Below are 16,195 nucleotides of genomic sequence, written 5' to 3' on the forward strand. Positions count from 1 at the left end.
GAGGACAGCTAGGTCTAGCAGTACCTTCATCAGGGTCTGCAGGGTGGTTGCGTACCAGTGGCTTCCAACATAAAGCTTGATGATCTGTTGTGGTGAGTATATAGTGACCTCTGCTGTCCACTCCTCACCTATGGAACCAAGGAGAGAGAACATGACCAGCAGGAAAACTCGTAGGGCACTTTGGTCAGTAGTGTTTACACAGTAAGACTCCACACTCTTAAAACTCATATTGTCTTGCCTCTCCAAGAAACAACAACCCTGGATTCTGACCATCCCTGTTGCTGGCATGCTTCCAGGAGAGCGAGACAGATGGCTGGCTTGGAGTCCTCTGGAGTAATAATCCCAAAGGCACTGTTCTTTCTTTACCTGACCTAGCTTTCTCAAGCCAGCTAGGCTGCTGCTCCTGTCCATCTATACAACCAGCTCCCTCTGGTCTGTGGCTGGTAATGTCCTAGGTGTGCAGCTTTTCACACGCCCACCCAGAATGGGACTAGGGGGTTCCTCTTTTTGTAAACGATTAGACTGTGAACTCCAGAAGAGAGAAGTTGAACCCAAGTTGCTGACTTTTATGCTTTGAACATACCTGTCCTGGTACATGTAGTGCTCAATAAAAGTTAAATGTTGCTTAGTGATAGTAATATAGCTTAACTTGTTAATAAGAATTTACAAACTAGCTGGGCATGGTGGGATACATTAATCCCAGCACTTGGGAGGTAGAGGTAGGTGGGTCTTTGTGAGTTCAAGGCTAGCCTGGTCTACATAGTGGGTTCCAGGACAGCTAGGACTACATAGAGAGATCCTGTCTCAAAAAAAGTATTAACTTGTGAAAATAACACTGGATTTGGACTCACTTGGATGCTAGTTTGACCACTGTGTAATTTTAATTCTTCTTTGGGCCTCTGTTCTATTCTAAATGGGTTTACGGACCATTTCTCCCTGCTGAGCTATGAAAAAGAAATGGCAGCTCATGTTAGCTCCTGGGACTAGGGCAGGCATGCTTTTGGGGATTTTGCAGCCCCAAATGCAGCATCCCTGTCTGGAATTTTGAGATATACTGTGGAATTGGAGGTGTGGAGAGGGCACGTAATGTGAAAGTTTCCCCTTAGAAAGAAAATAGTGGCCTACATTTTCTTTCCCTTTCATTTACACCTCTTGGTCCTGGCCATCCTCTCCTTCCTGCTCTAGGCTACAGAGCCTCTGTTGATTCTAATTTCAAACATGGAAGCTTTATTGTGTCTGAGAACACAGTGAAGTAAACACTTACTGAGCACATCCATGGTCAGCAAAGTCCTCGGCTCTAGATGAGTCTTCAGGGCCACTTTCATTGGCTCATAGGTGATGTCCCTCTTGTCCAGGAAGGCACAGAGCTCATACACCTCAGAGATGGTCTCAGTCAGAGGCAGCCGACAAGTGCCCAGCCAGTTCCTGCCCAGAGGAAAGCCTGTTATGAAGCACCTCAGTACTGTACCTTAAAGGAGTCTGGCTTGTTAACATCCCATGACCAGGGTGTCTTGTCATAGCACTGGATCAAATGTGGCACCATAAGAATCATTTCTTTGATTTAACTTGGTGATTTAAATTTTTTCTCAAAGATTTATTTATTTTATGTATCTGAGTACATTATTGCTATCTTCAGACACACCAGAAGAAGACATCAGATCCCATTACAGATGGTTGTGAGCTACCATATGGTTGCTGGGAATTAAACTCAGGACCTCTGGAAGAGCAGTCAGTGCTCTTAAACGCTGAGACATCTCTCTAGCCCCAACTTGGTGGTTTCTTGTTTGTTTGTTTTTGTTCTTTAAGACAGGGTTTCTCTGTATAGCCCTGGATGTCCTGGAACTTGCTCTATAGACCAGGATGACCCCAAACTCACAGAGATCTGCCTGCTGGGGTTAAAGGTGTGTATCACGCCTGGCTTAACTTGGTGATTCTTAAAGGAGAATAAGCCTAGGCATAAACTCACCTCTTCAGACCTATTTCAACAATACTAGCCAAAGCCACTCATTACAAGCCTTGAAAGCCTGAGTTAGGTCTTTAAAATCCAGTCACTTCCTTCCTGTCTTCTTATATAATAAGTATCTGCTTGAGACCTCTTATCCATGGTAAGGCTGCCTATTATGACTGAGCGATTACTAACACCCTCATACCTAGAAAGAGACTAAGGTATGAACACCAGTCCTCTAGTCTAACCCACCTTCAAAAGCACTTGGATTTGCTCTCTGTGACATTTTAAAGTAGATATGTCTGGGAGAGACAGATGATGGTATAGGCCTAAGGGTTCCAAAACTACACAGTTAGGTCAGGTGACACTTTGCCAAGGGAACTGAGAAACCCACTCCTATCTTCAGTTCTGGAACTAATGAATTTTGTGGCTCTAATAGAGCTGCTGGTTTTTAACCTTCTGTAGACATGGAGAGCAATCCATGCCCTGGCAGTAGTAGGGACATTCTGAGCTCATTTCTCAAGGACCCATGTCCTCCAGGAAGCCTGCCCTGCTTTGTTCTCAGGTGATCACCCCAGGCTCTGGAAAGCCTAAGATGAGAGAGAACCTTTGTAAGGAGGCTTGCTTGAGGTACCCAAGACTCTGAAGATACGACAGTAGCCTGGGAACCTCAGACCTAGTATAGGGGAAACAAATACCAGAAAACAGGAAAAGGAGACAGCTGGAAGTTTTTGAATCCTGGAAAGCTTTGTAAATTGTCCCAGCCTGCTCCTCAGAGACCCAAACCCGGTGGTGACAGTGGTAGAAAAGAAAAAATAGTGAGGTATCCCAAAGACACTTTCCCCTTTAGCTCATGGGAAAGGCTTAAGGTTGCTTCCCAAGGTGGGCAGAGCCCAGACTGATAGTGCCCTGAGAGCCCGGAACTTGCCTGACATGCTGAAAAAGGACCCCATTCCCTGTGATGTACAGTCTGCTTCCGTCCAGTGTGCTCTCAATGCGAAGCTGTCCCAGTGCAGAGTCTGGATACTTGACCAGCAGGCCCAGGGCCATCATGTACAGTGGTTTCACAGATTCCAGACTGGCTGTACGGCCCCCCTTTCCAGGACTTAGAGGTGGACAGGAGGTCCGGGAACAGCCACCTGTGTTGGAGAGAAAGAGATGACTCTTAGATCTTTGATCATCCCTGAATTGGACAACATGGGTCCTCCTACTGTCCTGGTTAGGACTTGTGTGGTAAGATGGAAGTTGTTTGCTTGCACAGTCCAAATTTGAATCACCTTAACATTAGCTTAACTTGGTGTACACACATTAAGGTCAAAACTCTTGGGAGGTGACACAGTAGAACACTGAGCCAGCCGACAAGCTTCCAGGAGATTTTCAAACTATTATTTTGAAATAGGGTCTCAATAAATAACACCATGCTGTCTTCAACCTTGTGATCCTTTTGCCTCTGTCCCGAAGTGCTGGAATTGCAGGTGGGTACTACCACGTTCCTCAGCCTCCTGCTGGAGGATTTTCATGGTCTATCTCCAGTCTTGAGAGCAGTCCTACTAATGTTAGGTCTACAGATGAATGAACTGTGTTCTGTCCTGTCTGACATTGTGGTTTAGGGCAAAATACCAGTAGCTTCAGAGTTGTGCAGGGCTGGGGGTCGAGCTTTGTCATAGTCAAAGGGCTATGAACGACATTTACCTTGGTTATATGCTTTATAAAAGGTTAATACCTCACAAGAGTGAGGAAAACCTGTCTACAAACATGCCGCCATCTTTTCATTACATCTGAGGAGCAGTAACCGCTCTACCCACATCACAACCCCCATACTTTCTGAGGACCAGAAGTTGTTGGGGAAGGTGCAAGCTCACATTCCTCTCAGTAAGCTAAAGGTCCTAGAACAGGTTCCTGAGACTTTCTTCAGAATACCACTACCCCCTCCCCCATCACAATACAGGGAGAGCATTCCATTTGCCTGGGACAACCAACCAACCAGGCCAAACTTCACATGCGTAAGGTAGTTCTTCATGTTTGTTGATGTGGTGGTGGTGGTAGTCCTGTTATTTGAAAAGACTCTACACATTCTCCAAAGACCAGCTGCCCCTGCTTGAGGCAGCCAGCTTCCTGAAGCACATGTGGTGGTGTCCACAGATGTGCAGTAGCTGGTGACTGAGCTGATGACAGGCAAATCAAAACTGTGAAGCAGGAACAGCTGGAACGAGCCAAGGCCTGGAGCATAAGGTCTGACCTGGACGAGGGTCAGGAAATGTTGGGAACATGCAGAAACAGGAACAGAAGTCAGAGAATGTGAAATGAGGTGGAGAGGAGGAAGAGAAACTGGGCATGAAGTAACTGAAATATTGGTAGAAAGTAGGCCCGTCATTTCATTTCCTCCTTAGGGGTTCCCGGAAGAGAAAAGACAGGGGATGCAGGAGGACACTCAGGATTTCCACAGAGGAACAGACAGCACATGCTTAGGAAGCTTGTCTTCAGGATCAGCCTGCTTCTCAGGACATTCCCTCCTGGTTTCTCACCCAGGCTAGGCTTCTCCTGCTCCAGGCTAAGCAGGCCTCCCTTTAGCCCTGGCTTTGGTTGCAAAACGCTGAGTAGAGAGGACATGCGGGGTTTAAGCCAAACTCCTTTTCTCAGATTCTAAGTCAGTCACAACACCTGTTTCTCTCTACTACCAAGTCCAAAGTGGCTGTAAGGGGAGATGTTTGCTCTTGGCTTCTGTAGCTCAAGCCCAGACTGTTTGAGAATATCCAGGGGAAGCCAAGGTTCCCCAGCAACATACCCATATTCATCCGGTACACCCGAACAGCTTCTGTAAGTTCAGGGATTTCCAGAATTTCTACTTCTGCTTCTAACACATCTATGTTGGAGAAGTTATCTGGTAGTAAAATCTTGTGTGAGCGTAGAAAATTCACTTGAAAAGCAGAAAGAAACATGAGTTAACAAAACATAATCATGACTAATCTGTCCATGTTTTAGCAGACTCTTTACCTTACATCAGGCTCTCCTAGCTCTGGAACAATTGCTAAACGTACCTCATTAGGTTTGTTCTGAGGCAGTGCTTTTCAAAGACCCCACTTTGTTTTCCTGTGTCTGAGCCCATGGGTGTGGCCTCCCCTGGCCTGGCCTGGCCTGGCCCTCCCAGGCCCTCTCTGTGAACTCAAAGACCCTGGAGACTTACCCTAAGCTTCTTGACCCCAGAACAAGTCATTCCAAAAGAGGGAGTTTGTCTTGTTAGAGAGGTGAGGCCTGGTTGAGCCTGGGCTGCCAGGAGGCACCTGCAGGTTCTCTCTGCTGGATTGCAGTAGTATGGGAAGTGGAGACGAACCAGCACTAAATCCCTGTGAGAATCAACTCACAGACCAGCAAAGCTACTCCTGGGGCAGTGTGGGAAGGGAGGCTCCCTTCTGGGAGGGATGAAAGATCACATCCCTCCTTAGCTCAGGCTGCCAGTTCTCCATGATTCTGGGAAGAATGCCATTATTTACCCTCTTTCTTTATACTCCAAGTGTAATGGAAGAGAAAGCAGATAGTGTCTTTGAAATAATCCTATTTCCTCACTGTATGTTGAGATTAACTGAGGCCTACAGTCTAGCTAGAGACATAAGCAAATCATGAGTCATGACCAGAGTTCAACTCAATCCTCTGCCTGTATGATCCTTAACACTACCTTAGGGCATTTCAGTGTTCTTTTATGACTAGGCCATCACACACACAAAAAATAGGAGCTAAAATATCTCTGAGCTGAGCTGTGCATGGTGGTATATGCCTTTAATCCCAGCACTCAAGAGACAGAGGCAGGTGGATCTCTGTGTGTTTGAGGCAAGCCAGTTTTACATAGCGAGTTCCAGCACAGCCAAGACTACATAGAAAGACCATGTTTCAAAAACAAAATCAAACCAAACCAAAAAAGCTCTGAACTAAGTGAGAGCCTCATGCTGGACTCTGCTTGCCTCCTGGAAGATCATCATGTTCTACAGCCTCTGCTCAGAAAAGGTCCTCAAGCCGGAAGCAACAAATGGACCTTGCTGGGTGTGGGTACGGATGTGGAATGAGGAGGTGGCCACCGCTAGACAGAGCAATCACCAATGAAGCGGAACTCGCTGCACTCGCACTCAATCAGGACCACCGTTTCCGCCAGCCACAGCAGGTTGTCCTCAGTCACTAGGCTTGGGTACTTGGCTACCAAGTCAAGGGGTAAGAAGCAGTAATGTACTTCCTCTTCTGTGTCCAACAGTGGTGTGTCCATGAGCCCCAAAGGGGCCTTATCATGAAGACCTGGAAGAGAAGATACAGAAGATGTCATCACCTCCCTGAGGCATTGTGATGCTCCCACTGACCCAGGGGACCACCCAGGGGACAGTCTCTGCCATACACTTCCTTCCACCTTTTCTCCTTTTTCTTTTAAGGGTAAGAAGAAGTGTTCTGGGAAGCTAAGTGTAAAAAATCTTTTTCTCTACAGTCAGTAAAAGGACACTAAATGATATATCTTGGCTTATGTATCCAAAGTCACTAGCTCTAGTTACCCATGTCTCTTATTTAAGGTTTATCTATATGTATGAGTATTTTGCCTGTATGTATGTATGTTCACCATGTAGAGGCCAGATAAGGACATCAGATTCTCTGGAATTGGAGTTACAGACAGTTATGAGCTGCCATGTGGGTGCTGGGTATTCAACAAAAGAAGCTAGTGCCCTTAACCTGTGAGTCATCTTTCTAGCCCCTCCATGGTCTTTGTAGTTTTAAAAGCTTTATAAAGATTTCATTTCCATGAATACTATAATATTTACAAAAAAATCATACTTAAAAAATCTACAAGTTATATTTATGTAAACATGATCTTTGTTATTTCCATCCTAAGTAATTTTCATTTTGTTTTATTCTAAGTTTACTATGAAGAAAGTATTTCCCAGAAAGACATTTAAAATGAATTAAGATAATCTTACTCACATGGTGAAAATATGTAATATTTTCAATAAAAATACCTGATCTCTTTTGGCAGAACAAAAAAAGAGGAGAGCATGGGGTAGGTACGATTCCCTGGGCTTCATAACCCAATGATGTGTAAAAGTCATTTTCTTTGTCACCTGGGGATGGGACCTCAAACTCCAGGAAAGTGTTCTACTCTTGAGCTATCTCTCCAACCAAAAAGTGGTTTTAATTAAATAAATTCTCCTAGATCTTTATTTCTATAGAATAAATAAAGAATAAAAATTAGCACTACCATTACCCCCCCACACTGTCCCCTTCCACCTCCCCCAAAACACAAAGTACTCATAACTTACTCCATGGTCTTTCTAATTGATCAAACCAACAACTGTGAACTGCAGGTTAAAAAACCATTAGTAACCATGAATTCCTGATGTCCCATCGTAAGCCAGTCTATGCTGCAAGGGACTCAGAAGCCAGAACCCACTGAGCACCTCTGCGTAGTGGCCTAGAGGTAAGCTGAAGACACAATGGAGCCCTAACTTCCAGGAGAGATTGGAAGACATCACATCACCTAAACGAAGCCTAGATGCAGCACAATGAAATGGAGCAGGGTGCTGAGTCCCAGTAAGCAAGCAGCCATGCAGGAGACAATACTAGCTAGGTCAAAAGAGATGAGGAAAAGAGAGAGACAGCATCCAGAACTAGCTCAGATGGAGGTTAACGCCTGTTAGGGTGACACCAGGGTGTGGGCCTGCCCATGACGGTACCTGTGAAGGCGGGGCTTTTTATTGGAAACTCCGAGGGCTTGCTGATACACTTCCATGTTCGCCAGTAGTTCAAGGATGCTCTCTCAGCAACAGGAATGTCGGCAGGCCGCACCCGGAGGTGATGCTTCCCTTCCTTCAGATTATCAAGGGTCTGTCTCATAAAGAAGAGTGTTGCCTTGAAAATCTAAGCCTCATAGCCAACATGTTTTTATACTGAATACTCAGAAAAATAGTATATGACTTGCTTTAGGACAGTATTTTAAAATAAATGGAATCAATCACAAAATGTAAACGGCAAGGTAATAAATAAAAATCCCAATGATTATTTTCTTCTGAGTTTGAAGCATTTTTTTTTTTTCTAATTTTATTGCAGGGAACAGGATTTTTTCCTTGAAGAAAAATCTATGGAGAGTTTTCCCCCCACAGGCCGACCTTAAATTCATGGAATAGCTAAAGGTGGCCTTGAACCCATCCTGCCTGCCGCTGCCTTCCTCTCCTAAGCATTGAGATTACAGGTGTTTCCCATCATGCTCAGCTACAGAGTAATTTCTGTTTAGTCATTGAAACTTGATATCTTCTAGTATTGTCCTTAATAGTTCAAAAGCCCTGCTTTTTTTTTTTTTTTGGATATTTTATTTATTTACAAAGCACCTGCCTTTTTATGATTGGTGTGATTTGCTCATTATGTGTCTTCATCCCTAGGAAATAGCCTAACAGTGAAGTGACCAGCAGTATGAGGGTCAAGTAGAGCACACCAACTGAGCAAGGCTGCAGCCCAGGGCAGAGGGTGGGTTCGTGGCGACCTTCATTCCACCTTTACCCAAGGACCCATTCTCCTTCTCCAGTCCTGCAGACAGCAAATTATACTATGAAACCAAAATGTTCTGACCTCATTCTAGAAGCTAGTATTTTCCTAATAAACTGTTGGACACAACAGGGCAAGCGATCCTTTATAGGCCATACCTATGATCAGCTCTCTCCTCTAAGAACCTTGTTGTGATCAGAAAGCCTCCAATTCAAAAACAAACAAAAAACCAAAAACCAAAACAAAACCACCACCACCACCACCACCACTAACAACAACAAAACAACCACAAACTGCTTCTAGTTATTAGCTACCCAGGGGGGAAGCCCTTGTTGAGTTTGCTCTTGGGATCCCAAGTAATGAGAAGAGCCCTCTGGTGGCTATAGGTAGGAACTGGCCCTTTCATAACTGTTTAAGGTCTCAAAAGGAAGCAGTCTAGCCAGAGTGGGACAATCATCCCCGTTATGGGTGCTAGAGGGCCTGAGGGAGGACCAAGCAATGTCAGGGTTATGGGGGGTATTTCCCTAGAGCATCACAATGAAGAAAACTTTATATGTAGAATATTGGGAGCCTTAAGAAGTACTCACTGTGCTTTGCTAGGCTCCTGCTTAGACTCAAAGAGTTCTTGGCTTGGGGAAAAGAAAGATTCGAAAGGACTGGGGAGATGGCTCATTAACATGCAGCATCAGAACCTCTCTAGAGGCCACGTTAAAGGCACAACGGCGCATATCTCTAATCCCAGTGCCCGGAAGATAGGTAGCGGTAGGTAGCCACAGGCAGATAGATCCCTGGAGCTCGCTAGCCATCAAATCCAAATGAGTTCTCAAGCTCCCCTCACACCTACCACAAAGGAGGAGAACAATGGAGAATGGCAACCGGACATTGATCTGTGGCATCCACTGGCAATGCACACACATGTGCACACATGTCCACTCATGCAAACACACGAAACACACATATGGACATGAAAGCCAACAGTTTGTATATTATAAGGCAAGATTTAGCATCAGTTACAAACGTATGGATCCCCAGGAACCCTGGGACTATTTTCACATCATTGAAAAAGGACCCATGCCAGGCAGTGGTGGTGCACGCTTTTAATCCCAGTACTTAGGAGGTGAAGGCAGGCAGATTTCTGAGTTCGAGGCCATCCTGGTCCACAGAGTGAGTTCCAGGACAGCCAGGCTTACACAGAGAAACCCTGCCTCGAAAAACAACAACAACAACAAAAAAAAAAAAAAAAGAAAGAAAAAGAAAAAGAAAAAGAAAGAAAGAAAGAAAGAAAAGAAAGAAAGAAAGAAAAAAGAAAAAGGACCCAGCTTTCTGTTCCTTCCCTCTTGGTTTAGGTATGGACATAGCTTTAGCTTCTGTGTCAAACTGTCAGCTCTTTGGAGAAGACAAATTAGTCAGAGAAAGGTTTCTGTAACATGTGCAGTGAGGTACTGGAATGATGACTGGGTGGTCAGAACAGAGTGTGCATTGCAAATAGGAAAGAATTGAATCAAGCTGAAGGATGACAACTTGACAGCATTTGTGCTGAGAAGTGGGACAAAGGAAGGAAGATGGTGTGTCCAAGAAGGACAGGACAGGGCAAGGTGGGTTAGAGGCATATATACATACATAAATACACACACACACACACACACACACACACACACACACACACACACACATATATATATATATATATATATATATATATATATATATATATATTCAGCCACACACCTCTGCCTTGAACATTGTTTGAGGTTGAAGGAAAGAAGTGGTGGATTGAGAACAGTAAACAAGATCCCGAAAGCAGAGGACCATGCAAACTGTCCAAGGTATTTTGATGGTTCTACTGGTTAATAAAAATCCTTGAAAGATGTGTTTTATCTCAACCTGATATGTGCTAGAGTCATTTGGGAGAAGGAACCTCAATAGAGAAAGTGCTCCCTCCAAACTGATCTGTGGGCAAGCCTGTGGGACAATGTGGGAGAGCCCAGCTCCCTGTGGATGGTACCAACCCTGCATAGGTGGTCCTGAGTTGTATTAGAAAGCAAACTGAAAAGTGTGGTGGTGCACACCTTTAATCCCAGCACTTGTGAGGCAGATGCAGGTAGATCTCTGAATTCAAGGCTAGCCTGGTCTATATAATGAGTTCCAAGACAGCCAGGGCTACACAGAGAAGCCCTGTCTCAAAAACAATAAAAAAAATTATGTGTATGTCTGTGTGCCATGTACATATCTGGTTACCACAGAGGGCAGAAGGCAGCACTGGATACTGGCACTCAAACCCACATCTTTAAAACAACCAGTGTTCTTAACTACTGAGCTGTCTCTGCAGCCCAGAATGTCCAACCTCTTTAACTACTGTCATCTGCACATTTTTCTCTACAGGCTTCTGAGTTACAGTCAGGCCTGTTTTCTTCATTGTCACACACATCTCCAAACTCCCAGGCTTCCAGAGTGCAAATAAAGACAACAAAGTCTGGGAAGTGCTATGAGGATTACAGCCCCAAATACGTCAACTGCCTTCTTCTCGGTGCTCACATCCCAAACTACCTTTCAGTTCTGTCTTCCAATGTTCTGTTTCCAACCCAACATCAATGACACTAAATTCCACAAAACTCCCAAAACACACCATGTTCTTTGATGCTGCCTCAGCTTGTTTTGTTTGTTTGTTTGTTTGTTTGTTTGTTTTGAGACAGGGTTTCTCTGTGTAGCCCTGTCTGTCCTGGAACTCACTCTGTAGACCAGGCTGGCCTCAGACTCAAAAATCTGCCTGCCTCTGCCTCCTGAGTGCTGGGATTAAAGGCATTTGCCACTACAGGCCGCACTTCAGCAGCATTTTTTAAAATGCATGCATGCACCTGCACACACACACACACACACACACACACACACACACACATCAAGGCATCCTTCCCCTCAAGAACATTATCTACATTCTTTGAGACAAGGTCTCTCATTGTCTGGAGCTCACCAATTAAGTAGCTTGTCTGGCTGGTGAGCCACAGAGAGCCTCCTATCTCCCTCCACACAGTTTTGAGATTATTAGCCTATGGCACTATGCCTCACATTTTTATGTGGGTTCTGGGAATCAAATTAGAAGACAAGCACTTTAATGCTGAGCTACCTTCCCTCATCCTCCCCCCCCCACCTCTCCTCAACTTCATGTTCGATGTTCCCTTGGCCCAGAAAACTCTTCCCGCTTCTTAAGCTGCAGATCTGCTGCCTCTCCTAGGCAGACCCAGTCATTCTTGCTCCCTCTTTGTTGCCACACACACACACACACACACACACACACAGACGGCGTGCGCGCGCTTCTCTCTGTGGGCTTCTGGGTTGGATCCAGGCCAGTTCTTTCCTCTGTCCTCAGGTGTCTGACAGTCTAGATCCTGATAGACTCCTGTATGAAACTAGGGAGCTGGAGGGCTGAGTCTTCTGGAAAGAAAGGCAAACCATACTCTCACAACTGAGGAAGATGCCGACTGTCCAAAACTATATAGGCAAAGCCAGCACAAGCACATACAGCTCACAGCTCAGAGGGCAAAAGAGATAATGACTCCAAACTGCAACCTGAGAGGCAGAAGACCTAAGGGGAAAGGGACCTGAATGAGAAAGGACTGAGGAAGAGACCGGCAGGAAGCAAGGGCTCAGTGAGAGTTGGATTGGTGATGGACAGGCAAAGCACCCAATAGAGAAAAGAGGGTGAAACAGGGAAGTCCTGGAGAAAGACAAGAGCATCTAAATCCATTCTAAGACACTGCTCAGTAGTCACAAAAACTTGAATTTGCCACCTGCCGACTCTAACCCCAAATTCCATTTTAGTAGATAAAACAGATGAGCCCTTGAGCAAACCTAAATTGGCCGAGAGCAAGAGCGAAGGGTCCCCTGGGAAGGAAGGAAATTCCTCTGCAGGACAACAACCTGCTTAAGGCTGGCCCAAGGTTCTCTGTTTGGAGGTGTTGTTTGGTATGGGGTATACTGAAGTGGAAATTTCTAGTTTCTTTGAAAAGTTAGTTATGTCAAATGATATTTTTCTGGGGCACACAGGTGAAAGCAGACACATGAAGAATCTTTTCTTGAAGCAGACACAGGTAAAAGGATGTTTGCTATAGCAGACATGTGAAAGGACCCGTGATGAAGAAATATAAATATGACCGCACAGACAGTGGGAGAAGAGCACTGAGCTTTGGTTTGGTTTGGTTTGGTTTGGTTTGGTTTGGTTTGGTTTGCTTTGGTTTGGTTTGCTCCACCTCACTATTCTTCGCTAACTACACAAATGTATTGGTTCACCTTACATGTTGAGTTCAACTTGATAACGCCACCACTGAGAGAAACTCATCTAAGAACTACTCTTGAGGTCCCTGTGGCAGCTTGCTGCTTCCAGGGCCTTGCCTCAGGTCTGGCAGTTTTTTCAGGATTGAATTACAGCTGCTGGTTCGTGCCTGCTGTCTGCCTGCCTAGAGGACTGGACCGAAGCTGTTGGTTTGGGCCTGTTGTGTCTGCCTGTCAAAAGGACTGGACTGTAGCTGCCAGTTTGTGTGCGCTGTCTGCCTGCCTAGAGGACTGGTCTGCAGCTGCTGAGTCATATTTGGTGTTTGCTATCGGACTGAACTGTTGCCAAAGACAATTGAACTCACACCCAAAGAACTATTGCTGAACAAGTCTACTTCCCCCACATCCTAGTAACTTTTCTCTTCCACTACCTCTGCTGGGTGGTGGGCTAGAGGAGTGGTTGAACCCTTATTAAAAGTAGGTTGCGAAAACTGTATGCATACAGTATATAATGTAGGTCGGTCCACCTAGCTTGAGAGGAGCTATGCTAATGGAGGACAGGATGAGCCATTTACTAGAAATGAAACCTCTGTGTTCTGGGGGTTTCCATTAAACTGGGAGCAGCCCCATTTTCCCCAAGAAAGGAAACAGCAAAATTTTAAAGGGAGAAGAAATCAGGCAAATAAAATCTACAACGATTGCAATCCCCAGCCAGTGAGGATATGTTATGTGCCAACCAAAGGGGTCAGGCTTGCACCTAGGCCCTGGAGCTTCAACAAGGGTGTTTCCTGAACTCTCTCTCAGTGAGCCCTTGCTCTGTTATCTGGAAACAAAACCTCTGCTCTCAGGAAGCATTAGGATGCTTTGAGAAACCACAGGAGCACTCCCCAACTCCCTTACCTCCTTACTTATTTACGCCGTCAGCTCTTTTCTAATAGTATAACCTCCCTGAGACCCCAAGGACTTTGCTTGTTTTGTTCTCTGCTAGAAATGGGACACCAGTGCATTTTTTGTTGAAAGAATGCACGAATAACAAACGCTCCAGGGAGCCTACTTCGGGTGGGGTGAGAGTGTGGGGGTGTGGCTTCTGGCTTTACTGATTCTAGTGGTCACAGTGTATATGGCTGGTTTTCTGTAGGTCGACTGCAGGGCTACTTTCATCCACTTGGATATTACTTTTTGGAACTTGGCTCTTCATATGTTATGACATGGCAAATTATTACAGGGGGTCTTTTCTTTCCATAAAGTCTTGCTGTGCAGCCCAGGGTGTCCTTGAACTGGCTATTTTCTAGCTTAAGTTTCCCAAGTTCTGGAATTACAGACATGCTCCACTGTGCCTGGAAAATGGGAAATACAGTGAACTTACAAGGCTAAATGCTACTCTAAGGACAATTGATGTTGCCTGGGGCCTAGATGGTAGTGAAGGCAAGTCAGAAGCAATGGAAATCTGATGGTACAGGGGCATGTGTGCTGCTAAAAGATGGCCGACAAGGCGACCTGCTGGCAGAACAGTTGGACTTAAATGGGTTTTGGAGATGCCTTGTGTGCTTATGGACTATTGGAAGGAGTATCGTGGTAAAGGAGCTTAGGGTGCCGGCAAATCCCTGACTGCTGTGTAAAGATGCTGATGCTAAAAGGAGCAAGGCTATTAGACCCAAAGGATGTGCAACAAAGGAAGCCAAATAAGATGCGGCTCTCGTATTTCAAACTTCTCTCTCTCTCTCTCTCTCTCTCTCTCTCTCTCTCTCTCTCTCTCTCTCTCTCCTTCTCTCTCTCCTGCTGGCTCTGCTGCCGGTGGGTCCAGTCTTCATCTCCCAGCAGATGATAACTAAACACCTCTCAATGCCAAATACCTTGAAAACCATTGGAAATGCAAACATGAAAAGAATACAAACCAGAAAAGGAGAAAGACATTAAAAAACCATGACCCCAACAGAATTAGCACTATTATAAGAACAGAGCAACAATAACTTTGTCTGGAAATGTCAGGCTAGGCTGTGGGCTACATTACAGTTATAACAAAATTTAAAAGGGGAATATTCTAAGAAAAAGATAAATGAGTGTAGGGGGCATAGAAAAAAAGCATAGGCCGGGCAGTGGTGGCGCATGCCTTTAGTCCCAGCATATGGGAGGCAGAGGCAGGCGGATTTCTGAGTTCGAGGCCAGCCTGGTCTACAGAGTGAGTTCCAGGACAGCCAGGGCTACACAGAGAAACCCTGTCTCAAAAGAAAAAAAAAAAAAAAAGTAAGCATAGGGAATACTTAGGGGTATGATTGAACTCTATGTACATATATGTATATACATATATATGTTTGTGATATGAGCCAAGATGAACAGTCTATGGGGACCCTTGAAGCCATTTTAAGGCCTTTACACTTGAGTTGTCCACAAGCCACATTGTTGGAACAACTATCTGCCATGTTCCTTTCCAACATCACAAAGTAATCTGTCTCCCATCATAATAGGAAATGTGAGACCACCACTGGCCTATTTTATTAAAGGCATGATTTGTGTGATCAGCATAAAAACTCCCTGGCTCCCTTGACCACAAAGAATGTAGGCATATTTGGATTCCTTACTGTAGCAGATTGCTGACAAATGGAGCAACTTATGGTCCAAACTTCGAAGTTCCCAGACAGAGGTGAAATAGGAAAAATTGGGCCAAAGAGTAGTTTATTGGTAGAATGTGTGTTAGCATGAGAGAGGCCCTATGTTTAAGCCTCCGTGGGCTTCAAGGGGCATGTAAAAGTGAACCAACAGTCTGCGTAGAACCTTAAACTCTTGTGAGTGACCCTGAAGAGAAACTTCACATTTTCCAGTAGCAGCTGTGACTCCTGATCAGTTTGATGACTTTCGGGAGGCTCCAAGTAGGCTATGTTTAAGAGGGCTTCTCAAATTCCACATGAAGTTTTAGGAAGCCTCATGGTGCTGACATATGGATGGCAATGGCTTCTTTATATCTCTCCTATGAATAATATATGACACTCCAAAACGTTCAGGTTCCAGGATTTACATATCAGCTTGATGACTCCTGGATGATGTTTCTGGTCCCAACTGCTCCCATGAATTCCAGATCTGTCTAGTCAGTGACTCCTCAGCTCTCCACTCGGATGTTACTCTCCAGTCACTGTTTCTCCAGCTTGACATGCTTCAGTCTTGAGTTGTGATCCCTGTCCCCTAAAGGTTCACAGCTCTCAGAATTCATCATTTACCTAGTTGTTCAGGGTAGAAACATCAGGAGCTGTCCGTTCTTTCATGTCCTCCAGCCCATTCATTAACAAATTCATCAAAACATACCCAGGCTTTAAATTATTTCTATGACCACTCAAGACCAAATCATTCTTATCATCTGGATGAGTGGTTCTCAACCAGTGAGTCACAGCCCCTTGGTGTGCGCTGGGGGAGTTGAACAACCCCTTTCGCAGGGATTGCCTAAGACCATCGGAAAACACAGATATTTATAATTCGTAACAAGAA

At 45.0% G+C, this 16,195-nt stretch overlaps 1 protein-coding gene across 2 annotated transcripts in view; it reads right to left on the minus strand.

The window, feature by feature from the left end:
- The window catches only part of Kctd19 (potassium channel tetramerization domain containing 19), a 31,661-nt gene that overhangs the window by 6,026 nt on the left and 9,440 nt on the right, over positions 1-16,195 (minus strand). For both annotated transcript variants that reach the window (XM_034522675.2, XM_076915765.1), the window contains exons 3-8: positions 7,648-7,798; positions 6,035-6,226; positions 4,731-4,862; positions 2,874-3,084; positions 1,265-1,425; positions 25-128 (exon numbers count right to left, since the gene is read on the minus strand). In XM_034522675.2, the coding sequence (XP_034378566.1) occupies positions 25-128; positions 1,265-1,425; positions 2,874-3,084; positions 4,731-4,862; positions 6,035-6,226; positions 7,648-7,798 (951 nt within the window). The remainder of the gene's footprint in view (positions 1-24; positions 129-1,264; positions 1,426-2,873; positions 3,085-4,730; positions 4,863-6,034; positions 6,227-7,647; positions 7,799-16,195) is intronic.

Source organism: Arvicanthis niloticus, chromosome 18, assembly GCF_011762505.2.
Source record: "Arvicanthis niloticus isolate mArvNil1 chromosome 18, mArvNil1.pat.X, whole genome shotgun sequence".
NCBI classification, from domain to species: domain Eukaryota; kingdom Metazoa; phylum Chordata; class Mammalia; order Rodentia; family Muridae; genus Arvicanthis; species Arvicanthis niloticus.